The 13113-nt window shown below is 42.5% G+C and overlaps 1 protein-coding gene across 2 annotated transcripts in view; it reads right to left on the bottom strand.

The window, feature by feature from the left end:
- CARMIL1 (capping protein regulator and myosin 1 linker 1) overlaps positions 1-13113 on the bottom strand; it is a 1033060-nt gene that overhangs the window by 301511 nt on the left and 718436 nt on the right. For both annotated transcript variants that reach the window (XM_078687906.1, XM_078687907.1), the window contains exon 21: positions 5830-6002. In XM_078687906.1, the coding sequence (XP_078544032.1) occupies positions 5830-6002 (173 nt within the window). The remainder of the gene's footprint in view (positions 1-5829; positions 6003-13113) is intronic.

The raw sequence follows: 13113 nt of genomic DNA, 5'->3' as shown, positions 1-13113 counted from the left end.
AATGAAGGGAAACCTTCCACATCAGGGCCATATCGGACCTTTGCAGACAAATTTCCATACAGGTGTGAAAGGAAGCAAACTATGTTCTCTGGGGTGCCAAGGAAATCAAGGTAGACCAAAGGATCAAATGATCTACAAAGTCAAAAACACTGCTAAGGTCAACAAAACATATGTAAAGGGGCCCTACCTTAGCTCTAGCATACTTTCCAATGAGCAGGTCAAGGTTCACACACTGATCTACCATCCCCAACCCTCTTCTAAATTCAAATTGTACCTCTGGCAAAATAGATCTATCCACTGCCCGCTCCTCTAGTCTCTGTAAAAAGGACCTTGCCCATCAGTGTGGCTGAGGTTGCTGAAGTTATTAATGGAGTGATGCATCAGAACACGTGGGTCTGGTCTGTAAGAGTGGTGACATTGATAAAGCCAATGGGACTGCTGGATTTCAAATGACACCATCCACTATGACTACATGCTATATGGTAAGGGAGGGAAATACTATCATTTTTGGTTTCAAATGTAAAGTCTTTCTAAGAATTTCCACAAACCTTCTGTATATTTGTAAAATACTGCATAGTATTAAGTAGTGTGTGTGTGTAGTAAATGTACTTCTCCTTTTCTAAAGAAAAAGCAGACTAAACACATATTTTTGAGTGTTATTACAGCATGCCAGAGAATTGTGAGTATTAACCCATACCTCCTCTCCCGAGCAGGCCTTGAACTGCTCTGCTTCGCTCCCCTAAAAGAGTCAAGCGCTACATTGGGATGCTTGGTTCCTAGTTAGGGGGTAACTGTTGACCTGTTACTTGCAAAGACCTCATATCCTACACAATTAATTGCTCAATTTCCTCACAACTTGTAATTGTGAGTGACAGAATTTCACATAATGTTATTGTTCCACCGCTCATAGTGATGGCTCTAGTGTCCTACCATCAAACAACACCACTCCCTTACCAGTTCCAATGTCTCCCTTTCGGCCTATCTTCCGCCCCTTGGTGCTTCACCAAGGTGCTCAGGCCTGTAGTCGCCTCTTTAAGAAGAAGAGGGGTTTGCCTTATTATCTATCTAGACGACATCTTACTGATGTCCCAGAGCAAAGAAGAACTCCTATCCCATATAGATTGGACAGTAAGTCTCTTGGAGAGTCTTGGCTTTATTATCAACATAGAAAAGTCTATTATGACGCCTTCTCAAAATCTGGAATTTTTAGGTTTCCAGGTGGACACGACCTTAACCCAGTTACAACTTCCCAAAAAGAAGCTAACAAAAATAAAGAAGGAAGTTTCTTATGTCTTATCCAAGGACCAAGTGAGTTTGAGAGAATTAGCGAGAATAGTGTGTCTCTTATCTTCTTCCATCCAGGCTATTTCTCCAGGTCCCCTTCACTACAGGGCCTTACAGAGACTCAAAGCTTCAGGTCTGAGGAGGGGTCTTTGGTACTCAGACATAGTTCCCCTCTCCCAAGATGCTCGGGAGGATCTTATATGGTGGCGAAACAACTTAGACAGTTGGAATGGAAAGGCAATTTTCGGAAATTCACCGAGTTTTGTCTTGGAATCCGACGCGAGCAATCTTGGTTGGGGTGCCAGACTTGGAGAGGTGGAAACTGGGGGGAAATGGTCGAGAGAAGAGCTAACCCTTCACATAAATTCTCTAGAGATGTTAGCGTGCTTGAATGCCCTGATGAGCTTCAAGTCTATCCTCAAAAACAATGTGGTCCTGATCAAGCTAGACAATTTCTCAGCCGTTACTTATATCAATCGGCTAGGGGGAGCAAAGTCGAAATCCCTAGCGGATCTTGCGGAAAAGATCTGGTATTTCTGCTGGGATCACAAGATTTCTCTGAGAGCCGAGTTTATTCCGGGTCTCCTATACACAAGGGCGGACTGGAATTCGAGATTCCTAAGGGACTCCAGCGACTGGAAACTGGACCCTTCAGTGTTCCAGAAAATTTCAATGCTGTGGGGTCCTTTCGAAGTAGACCTTTTTGCAAGCAGACTTACTTTTCAGATAGATCGCTTCTTCAGTTGGAGGCCAGACCCCTTGGCCTTAGCAGTGGACGGTCTTCTCCAACCCTGGAAGTCCCTGCTGTCCTATGCCTTCCCTCCCTTTGCCCTAATCCAAAGAGTTCTTTTGAAAGTTCGAAGAGAGCTTTGCCAAACTGTTCTAATTACTCCCTTTTGGAGTTCTCAGATTTGGTTCCCAGGGGTGATGGAGTTAACAATAGACTTCCCTCGCCTTATCCCCGGGAGTTTAGATCTTCTTCAGGGTCCCGACGTAGAATTTCATCCTCTTCTCTTAGAAGACAAAATGGACCTTCTTGTCTGGAAGATTTCAGGGGTTCGGGAAGATACTCTGGCCTTTCAGGAGAGGCTAAAGATCTTTTGGATGAATCATGGGCTCCGGGAACAAGGAGAAGATATATTGGTTCCTGGAAAAGGTGGTGTAGTTGGTGCTTGGAACGAGATTTGGATCCCGTGGCTGCCCCTCCTGTAGAAGTGGCAAATTTTCTTGCAGATCTTTTTAGGTCTGGACTTTCTTACAGAACAGTTAACTGCTACAGATCTGCAATTTCTGCAGGTCACTCTCTATCAAATGATTTTTCTATTGGTACTGACCCTCTAGTTCGTAGAGTTATGAAAGGTATAAGACTCAAACGTCCTCCTAAGGCTAAGTATAATTCTTTATGGAATGTTAATCTTGTTTTTGATCTTTTTACCTCATGGCCTGATAACCCTTTTCTTTCCAGGAAACAGCTGTCTACTAAGTTAGCTACTCTCCTTTGTCTAATTTCTTTTAGACGTGTTTCTGATGTTAAGGCTTTAGAAATCTGTAATAAAATGTATTCTCCTGATGGTGTACTGTTTGAAATTTGGAAAAGAACTAAAACTATGTCTGAAAATATTTTTTATCCTTACTTTTTGGATTGTCCCAAACTCTGTGTTGTTAATTGTATCAAAGCGTATGAGCAAAAGATGAGTGTTCTAAGACCTTTAAATGAAAATCAGTTACTGATTTCATATGTTAAACCCTTTCGGGCAGTCTCTTCTGCTACAATTTCGAGATGGGTGAGAACTGTTATGCTTGAAGCTGGCATAGATCTATCCAAATTTGGTGCTCACTCTTCTCGAGGTGCTATGGCCAGCAAGGTTTTTTGGAGTGGTGGTTCTATTTCAGATATCCTCAAAGCAGCAGATTGGTCTAATGCCTTCACTTTTGTTAATTTTTATCTTAAACCTGTCGAACATGTAAGTAACGTTGCTTTACAGAGCTTTAAACGTGCATAATGTAGCCTCCGGTCTTGTAATGAAATGTCGATTCTCCAATTATCATGCTGAGAGAATCTTGATTTCATTAAAGACAACGGAGGCTGACATTATCCCCCCCACCTCTCCCTGGTGGTTGATTTGTTTATTCTGTGATTTTTAACATTTGCAGGATGTCACATCTTTAATCCTTGCCTGCTTTTATGTCTCTATTTTTTGTGCGTTTTTTTACCATAAATTTCTTTCTTCCTTTTCAGAATCTTCATAATTATAAAAGAATCTATGGAGCATGTTTTTTGGAAGAAGTTGTTTTATTCGTTTGCAGCTCTAAGAGGAAGATTGCTGGTCGTCATGGTGCTTTGTTGTTGCTATGGAATGTTTCTTTATGATGTTTGTTACACTTTAAAGGGCTGCATGTCCTGGGAGCAATAAAAGGTTATTGCATAATGTCAGCCTCCGTTGTCTTTAATGAAATCAAGATTCTCTCAGCATGATAATTGGAGAATCGACATTCTCTGCCTTCCCCTGCATAAATAATTATATAATTATCAGGCCACCTGCCACTCATTCCCATTTTTCGTGGTGCCTTCCCTGCCACTATTGTCTTCTCTCCTCTCCAGACTTTCTGAGAGCCTGACAGCACTGCTTTGAAATTCCTCTGTTGGCGTGCGTCAGCAGAGTCCCACACTGACAAACGAATGGGGCCGACAGTGCAACAGAAGTGAGAGCTTCCTATTATGACATGGAAGCAGTGGGAAACAATTTTAGTTTCATGCTGTTGTAACATATTAGGAGCAAAGTACTGACTTCAGAGTATGTACTCACGCTACATAACAATATAGTTGCATATGATGGAATATCCGAGGATAATTCCTCATGGAAGTTCCAATGACATAAAGAAGATCTTCAAATTCACAGGTAAAGAAAATGTTGCAACTGATCATTTGACTCAATAATGAAACTACATTAACAGTGAAATGTGAGTGTGCATACCTTATGATCAATTATCTTTCCTATGACAGTATATACATTGCTTACAGTCACAATGTTCAGAATAACAACCCATGGTCAGACAGAGGATCACTTTTCCTTTGCACCAGATGCCCAATCTGTACTTCGTGCTTTCGAATCCCACGAGAAGTCATACCTTTTTGCATATGCAGGCATTTTACCACTGGACAAACACAGACACACTTTCAAATGGTTTAACAAAGTCACACAACAACAACTCCAATCACAGATCCTCAATGTTTTACTGTCTTCACATTTCGGCTGAGTTCACACTCTGTGGCTGCTCAGAAAATACTTTCTTACTATGTAAAACTTCATCTCTGAGTCTACCCTTACTTTAATACTCAACTTGGGCCTTGAAAATGTACCACAACCCCTCTGATCTTGGAAAGCATAGTTCATTGGTTTCATATTTAGAATTATTTTTTGCATTGGATGATGTTCTCTCGTTTATCTTAATGTGGAGAAAGTGTTCGGTTATCAGCAACAACTTATTGAACTGTGCCTGACGAGTGGAAAGGAAAGTTTTCAGTCATGCTGAGACTTTATCCTCAATCCCTATAAAGACTCACTAAGGGTTACTGGAAAATATCTTCAGACAACAGATATTTACATCTTCCATCATTATATAGTGCAGAGGGATTTCCTTGTGAGTAAACTGAACAAACTATGCAAACAGCATTATCCAATAGTGTTCAGAAAATTGTTGCAAATCCACTTTGGTCGGGTTGTGATAAGGTCTCAGCTTTGAGGATGGCAGGTGCATCAATGAATGATAGACTTTACCACTGCAAGATGAAAAAATAAAAATGTTCACTGCATGTGTAGTTGAAGTGTCCATTTTACACTATAGTGTGATTTCTAAGGCTTCTCCTTGTTTCATCAAATGCCTTCAAAGGTGAGCATGTTTGTAAATTATTGCAGAGGAGCAACAGATGGGCAAACTAAAAAATAACCTTTGATCTTGTGATACCAAATGGAATGATACTGCAAGAAAGGGATGTTTAAATGCTTCATAATTTGCTAGGATATTGCTATTTCTGTGTTATTGTATTGAGTGGATAATATACGCTATATTCAAGTTTAGGTTATCTTACACAATGATGTATATGAACTAAAATGTTCTCATTCTACTTCACTTTCAAAACAGCCTTTTTGCAAAAGACTTCTGCTTCTGAATCGGTCACCTCCTCAACTTCCAAAATTCCTCCTCACAACAACCATATAGCCACAATCACCACTGTCTCCACTCAATGAAATGAAACTCAATGACACCCCTCAACAGCAAAGTCTTTCTCAAACTTGTTTGGTGCTTGTGGTGATGCATATCCCTCAATACATTTGAGGAATGAGGATCAGAAGACTGAGAAGTATATAGTCATATATCGGATTGTGATAGGAGTTAAGAGTTGTGTTCCATCAAATGTAAAGCTCTTTAGACATTACATGAATTTGATGTGGAAGGTAAATATAATTATGGAATTGGGATTTTGCTTACATGTAGAAACGGAATTAGTTCTAAAACAATTCTAAATTAAAGCATTTTCCTTACCGAAGCTTAGAGTTGATCTGCAAGGCTTTTGCCAACATCTTCGCTCCCATATCTCCCATTGCATTCCCACTGATATCCACTTTCGTGAGCGACGTATTGCTGCCAAGTGCATTGATTATTATAGTGACGTCAGTCTTCAGTTTAGAGTCAGCTAGAGACAATGATTGCAACGGCTGCAGATAATAATTAACAGTTCAGTATACATGTAGTACATGAAAGAACTCAAAGCTAGTTACACGTTTGGATTTTGTTAGTGCACAGAGCATTCTGCTAAATAAAAAATTAATTAAAAATCATACAAATCAAAGAAAAATAACTCGAAAGAGGTCAGTTAAAACAATATTACATGACTGATGTTCTTGAAGATTACACTAGATTACAGTTACACATCCATAGGACGTGGCATTGGTGTTTTAGCTAATGTACTCTTTTTTGGTTATGTTTCAAGAAAGAGCTTTCCTAGAATGTATTAGAGGATAGCGGTTTCAGTAGCAGTTGTTGGCTATGTGTAGTGTTGGACTTACTACAAAAGTGTAAGTTACAACAGAATTGTACATTTCTACAAAACTGTAGTTTGTGAATACCAAACAGTAGTAAACGTACTCAAAACCTTGTTGCATTTGTGAATCAGGCCCTAGGTTTCCAGTCTAGTTAGACTACAAAAGGATGAGGCAAGGATATATTAAAGAGACCTTTGGCTTCCATCCGTGCAGCATTCCTGCCATGGTTGTTATGCATGAAAAAGTAGCGCATGTATAAAAGTCCAGTCCCATAATTAATTTGCTAGAGGATGTGTTACAATTACATTTAAATTTGTCAAATATCTTTGATATGGTCTTATCGAAGATCTGGAAAAGGGACCTCAGATCTATCAATACAGATGAACTAGCAGCCCACTGTAATTCTGCCCTCTCCTCCCAAGCTGACTTGGTTGATGTTCAGGTACTCACTGACTTTTACAACTCTACCATCTCTTCTTTTTTTAGGAGTGATTCATTCATTGCACCTTGTAAATAACGATACTCCAGGGTACGATATTTATAGTGTGTGATGAACAGCAGCTATTATGAGCTTTCTGGTAATAACATGCATATTTGGTAGTCAACGCACCAAAATCTGCAGTACATGGTACATCCTGTACTAATTTCTCTTGTTACATTTTGACAAGCTTCACCTGCCGAGATTTAACAGAGGTTGAGGTATGTAATGCCTATGCTAAATTTCAGACGCAATAAATACGTCCCAGCTCGTAATTCCGACTGTGCACAAACAGGGAGTTACACACGGGTCTAAATATACTGACCCACTTGTTTTTTGTTGTTATTTATTTTCTTTTTTTAAATGAGATTCATTTTTATATATAGTATACAATCACAAACTGTTGCGGGGTTCACTGCAGCTGGCAAAGATCATTAGAACGGTGCGGTTTCTGCGGTTAACCCCTTGCTGGTTTGATTTTGGTAGAAAAATAGGTGTAAGAAGGGAAAGAGAAGTAGGAAATGAGAGCGAGAGAGAGAGAGAGGATAGGACAGGAGAATAGAGAAGTGTAGGAAGGTGGACTCTTACTACATGTTTACTCGCACTTTTTGCCTGGTGTTTTGCTGGTTTTCGACTTAGTTGGACTGGGATCCTGCTATTCAGGGCCCCAGTCTATATGCTTTCTCACTAAAATGGATTGCATGTACATTAGGTACATACCAAATTAGTTTCAGGGTTACCCTTGTTAGTCCCTGTACATGGTACCTTAGGTACCCAGGGCATAGGAACCCCAGAGGCCTACCAGGGGCTGAAGCATGTATTATGCCACTCCTGGTTAGCATTCCAAAATGGCACCACAGGTCTGCACTTGCAGCCTGGGTAAGGTGGTGTAAGCACCCCTTACTTAGATATAGTATATCTATATCTACCTTTACATATGGACACATATTAACCTATAAGTCACTCCAATGGCAGGCCTTGACAATCCTGGAGGCAGAGTGCTTGGTTTTGTGTGAGAGGGTGCCCTAGCATGAGCTGAGTCTTTCTGCAGCTTTCGGAAATATCTCCTTATAGCTGTTCTATGATATAGCTATACCATATACTCTTAAGTGCATTATAATCTTCGCGGTTAATGCTAACTTTGGTTTGGCTTTATCAAAACATGTTCCGTTTGGTGTCAAACACTTTTGGAATATTAACCCCCCCCCCGCCAGCTCTGGCGGCGGGGGTAGCATTCCACCCTTCTAGAGGGAGAAGACATGTACACACTGGCATACCCGGTTAAAGTTAAACAGAGCCCCAGCATCACAAAATGGATGCTGCTGCCACAGGCATGAGTCTGCCCTCCTGCTGCTGGCCGAAACTCCGGCATGGGAGGCCTAGACAATAGGTTTCCTGTCCAGGGAGGTGCTGGCACCTCCCCAGACAGGCTTTAGTGTATTGGGGCAGGGTGGGTTGCATTCAGTGAATGTTTTTCAGACACTGCCTGGGGCACACTAGGTGCTCCATGCATTTCCCAGTTCTGACGCAAAACTGAACAAAGGGGAAGGGGTGTAACCACCCCTTCCGCAGGTCCTCCCATAAGTGGGACCCTAGAGTCCAACACCCAAACTTAGTATGAGTATAAGAACCCAGTCCCTAGGACTTTAGATTACCCTGGACGAAACTCTGAATAAGAAATCCTGGACCTTCGACATTTCATTTCGACTGAAAGACTGAAGCATCTCCCTTGTGGTCAAGGAGTGACCTCCCTGTTCAAACAGGCACCAAAGAAGCATCTTTGCCGGTCAGCATTTCTGAGGCTCCCGCCAGATCCCGAAGAATCTGCGACACAGGATACAGACTTCCAGACATCTCTTAAGCTGACACTAGTCCCCTGCAGAGCTGAGACCTGTAGCTGACACAAGAGACGTGGGACCGGAACTCCTGGACATCCTGCATTTTTGCGACTGCACCTACTTCCCGAAGTTGTGCATTAGCCCTGAGCACCTTTTGCACCTAAGTACAGAGGCCAGCACTCCACGAGTGACCAGTGAGTCCCCTTTCTTCCCCGCAGCTCGAGGCTCCTTCGCGGTTCCTAGTCCATTGGCTAGTCGGCCCCCACGAAGGCCGATCCTTTGTTTCTTGAGCTTTTCTGGTTGCTCCAGATGTGCTCTGACTCCCCTCCAAAGGAGGAGTCCCTCAGTCCTTGCTGGTCTGAACCAAAGCCAATCTTGTCATCTTGCATGGGTTGCTGTTGCCAAGGCTTGTTGGGTCCAATCCGGATTCCGAAGCTGCAGCACTCTAGATCCTTTGTGGGACAGCTCGAATCCAGCTCCAGGTCATCGTTGATGCCTCCTGGTCCTCGTGGCTGAAGAGTCAAGCTTCACCTACTTCACTTGAAAGCACCCGACATCGGCTGGCATCTTCCTGTCGTCATCCTAGTCACTGGCTAGTGACCCAGACTCTGTCCCCTCTGCTTTCAGGTTCTTCACATCTCCGATCCACACTTGGATCCACCTGGCCACTTTTCCTCTGGTCGCCTGCAGCAATTCTTCGCAGCTCTCCATTGGAATCGACGACGAAACCCGACACCAAAAGACACCTATGCACCCGGCTTCCGTGGGTGAGGTAACACGAGTACTCCGGTGCTACCGTGGGTATTGACTCTCGAAGTGTCTAAATCTAAAAGGGTTCCATCGTAATTCACCTCTAAGTGCCCTTAATCTTTAAAATTGTAACTTGTTCGTTCTCCATAAAAAGTCAATGGTGATTAGCGGCTGTGTTTAGACACTGCACGCGTCCCCCGTGGGTCTCCTGCGTCCCTACCTTGGGTGGTTCCTGGTTTCCCCAGCGTTTCTACAGGCCCTATGTCTGCTTTCTAACCCTCATTTGGTTCTTATACCACTATTTTAGAATATGGTTTGTGAGGCCCCTACGGCATAACCTATACTGTGCAACTTATCGTATGCTAATTAAGTTCCTTGTATTGTACTTTTACCTCTGACCTCATAAAGAGTCCAGAGGGGTTGTGTTTATAATAAATACATATATAGTTGATATATACCTTGTGTGGTGTGCTTTCAATTGATCATTCAAGAGATTATAGACTGGTAAAACAACTTGCTTAATTCGCCTCTAAGTCTTAGCCTGAAGGCTGCTCTCCACAGCTACCACTAGGATAGCTTTCTATAAGATTGACTTCAAACCTACCATCAATAAGAGTCGTTTGGACTGGTGCAAGGTGCCCACTAGAATAGTGGACATCATATGCCAAGCCAACTTCTCACAAGAAGTATATCTTTTTCGCTCAACATTAACTACAGATATATCAAACTGTCATTCGCGATTGTTGGTCTATTGTTCGAGTCTATCCTGTGCATACTTGTGCTGTGCCCTTGGCCTGTTGGTCGTTGCAGTCATATTTAGGATTATTTTTTTATGGAGGCTCATAGGGGTCTAGGGTCCAGTCTAGAGTCTCCCACAGTCCCCTTGACGATGCTTTCCAGGGGGAGTGTTACAGTGCCATGCAGTCTACTCCTCTGAGATAAGTGACCGAGTTGGTCCAACCCTTGTAGCTGGTTTTGTTAGTGTCTTTCCAGTTGGTAAGTAGAAGTTTAATCGCAGCTGTTAGTAGTAGGTTCATGAGTTCCATATCTCTCTCAGAGGAGTGATCTGTTTGCATAAATGCCGTGGTGAAGGAGGCAAAATCCCTCGTTAGTTTGCATTTAAACATATTGCCCATGAAGTCAAATACCCTTTTGCAGAACACCTTGAGTGTTGGGCAGTAGATGATAAGGTTGGCTAGGTCTCCCTTCTCTGTGTTGCAGTTCCATCAGAGAGAGTTTACCCTGAGGCCTAGTGTGTGTAAGCGGTCTGGGGTCCTGAAAGTCTTATGGAGTAGCCAGAATTTTCTTTGCGCTAAGACTGGGGTGATCCTATTTCACGTGGCCGAGGCCCATAGGGTTTTCCACTCATGGTCATTTAGCGGGGGGGGTGTACCAACCACTCTGACTCTGGAGGCAGCCCACCCGCATGCGATGAACTGGCTGCTTTCTTCACTGAGAAATCAAAACTCATCAACACTGAACTCGCTTCTAAGAAAGCTCTACTGCCATCCTCTGGGTCTGCACCACCTCCTGCCCTCTTAGAGAACTTCAAACCGATCAGCCTGAACACCAAGAACAATGCTTCATGGGGAACCTATACTACCCTCAGTGAAAGAGACATCAACAAGATTCTTCAGAGTATCAACCCATCTGATCACTTCAGTGACCCGTTGCCTCCTGCCATCTTCAAAGAAATCAAGAATGTACCCATCCCCGTATGGACAATGCAGACAGTACTGACTAACAACTTCCGCCCTATCTCCAACATCCCCACCAATCCCAACTCTGTGCTCACTTTGCGAATTTCCATCTCCTAGACCAGCATCAATCAGGCTTTCGGAGGGGAATAGCACTGAATAGCACTGAATCTGCTCTCACTCACGTTATGGATGACATTTTAAAAATGCTTGACCATAATGAATCCTGCCTCCCAATACTCCTAGACCTTTCCTCTGCCTTCGACACTGTCAATCATGACAACCTCCTATCCATTCTGAAGAAGATGATGGGCTTCTCTGGTTGGGTGTTACAATGGTTCTCGTCCTTCCTCCACCACAGATCGCAAAGAGTAAAGGCGAACCATTCTCTCCCCCAGCCCTCTCCAGTATTCATGGGGGTCCATTCTATCTCTTATACTCTTCAACCTGTTCTTGGAACCATTAGCTAATGCACTAAATTCCATGAACATTCTCTTCCATATGTATGCAGTCGATACTCAACTTTATTTGAAAATCTCCTCCCAGGATAACATAATTTCACTCAGCACCACCCTAACGTCTACTCAAAACTGGTTAACCGAGAATCACCTCTTGCTCAACACCTCCAAAACCGAATTCCTTCTCATCTCTCCTCCGAACCACATCCCCAAGTTAGACCTTTGGTTGAATCACCTCACTGCCTTCAACTGCTCCACCCTCATTAGAGACTCAGCCAAATCTCTCGGAATCACCCTGCATCATGAAGAATCATATCAGCACTGTGTGTAAGGGAGCTAACCACTTGATGAGGATACTCAAAAATATCAAACCATTCCTTCCACAAACAGATTTCAAGCCGAGACTAGACTATGGCAGTGCTACGCTTTGTGGCCTCCACAAATATAACTCAGCTCCACTAAGGGCATCACTGAACGTTGCGGCCAGATTGGTTATGGGTACCAAAAGAAATGCGCACATATCCCCAGTCCTAAAATACCTTAAGTGGTTGCCCTACAAAGCACAAATTCAGCTAAAGATTGCTTGTCTGTCGCACAATGCCCTCCATTTCAAAACTCCCAGTTACCTAGCTCAAAAGCTTGAATTATCCGGTGGTGATAGACCGTCAAGAAGTGCTAACACTTTCCTCTTGAAACCACACATCTTTAGCAAAAAGAGAACCCGCCACCGAGCCTTCTCTGGCGCTGCCCCGAAGATCTGGAACTCTTTCCCACTGGAAGTACGCACAATCTCCTCCACGGTTGCCTTCAAAGCCAAAAGATTCCTAATGAACAAGTTCTTACCTTAAATGGGTTAGGATCATCTGCTCAAAGTCACGGATCCTACCTACGTTAGACCTTCACTGGATGCTATTTTTCTTTACCTTATTGTTTGCTCCCATCTTCGCCTGCTATGTAGCAATTATTGTATTATTATCCTCTGACTCCTTTGTCCTGTAATTACTCTTATTTGTTATTCTAATTTGATACCGATATTGCATTTATTTTCTTCCTTCCATCCTATTGTAAAGCGCTCTGATATCTTTCGGGATCTTGTACGCGCTATATAAAACGTTATAAATAAGTAAATAAATAAATAAAATCATTTGTATACGATCATTAAGAGATGAGAATCAGGATTCTTGTCACAGCAACAGTTGGATGGTCTGTACAAAACAATTTCCATGTGAAAAAAATGCAAGAAAATATATAGATTAGGTTTTTTAGACGTAAATGTAAACACTGAGATATTTTGTAGCAAACACTTGGCTCTCTTCGGAATATGCTATATACGACTATTCCTTGTTATTTTCTGCCAGTTACTCAGCCACCTACAATCCAGGTTTTCCAACCCAAATTATATTCCAAGGCTGTTTAACTTGTTTAAAATACTTCTATGTGCAATAGTAACACACTCAGACATTTTAAAAACTCAAATAGATTCCCACTACCTAGATCTGCTCCTTTAATCACCTAGCAAGCGAATGACACAATGTGAAACCACATTGTTGTGGATTTGTCTAA

The sequence above is a fragment of the Lissotriton helveticus genome, chromosome 4_1 (assembly GCF_964261635.1).
Source record: "Lissotriton helveticus chromosome 4_1, aLisHel1.1, whole genome shotgun sequence".
NCBI classification, from domain to species: domain Eukaryota; kingdom Metazoa; phylum Chordata; class Amphibia; order Caudata; family Salamandridae; genus Lissotriton; species Lissotriton helveticus.
Note: the sequence above shows the minus strand (reverse complement) of the source record. Positions and strands in the feature narration are given on the sequence as shown.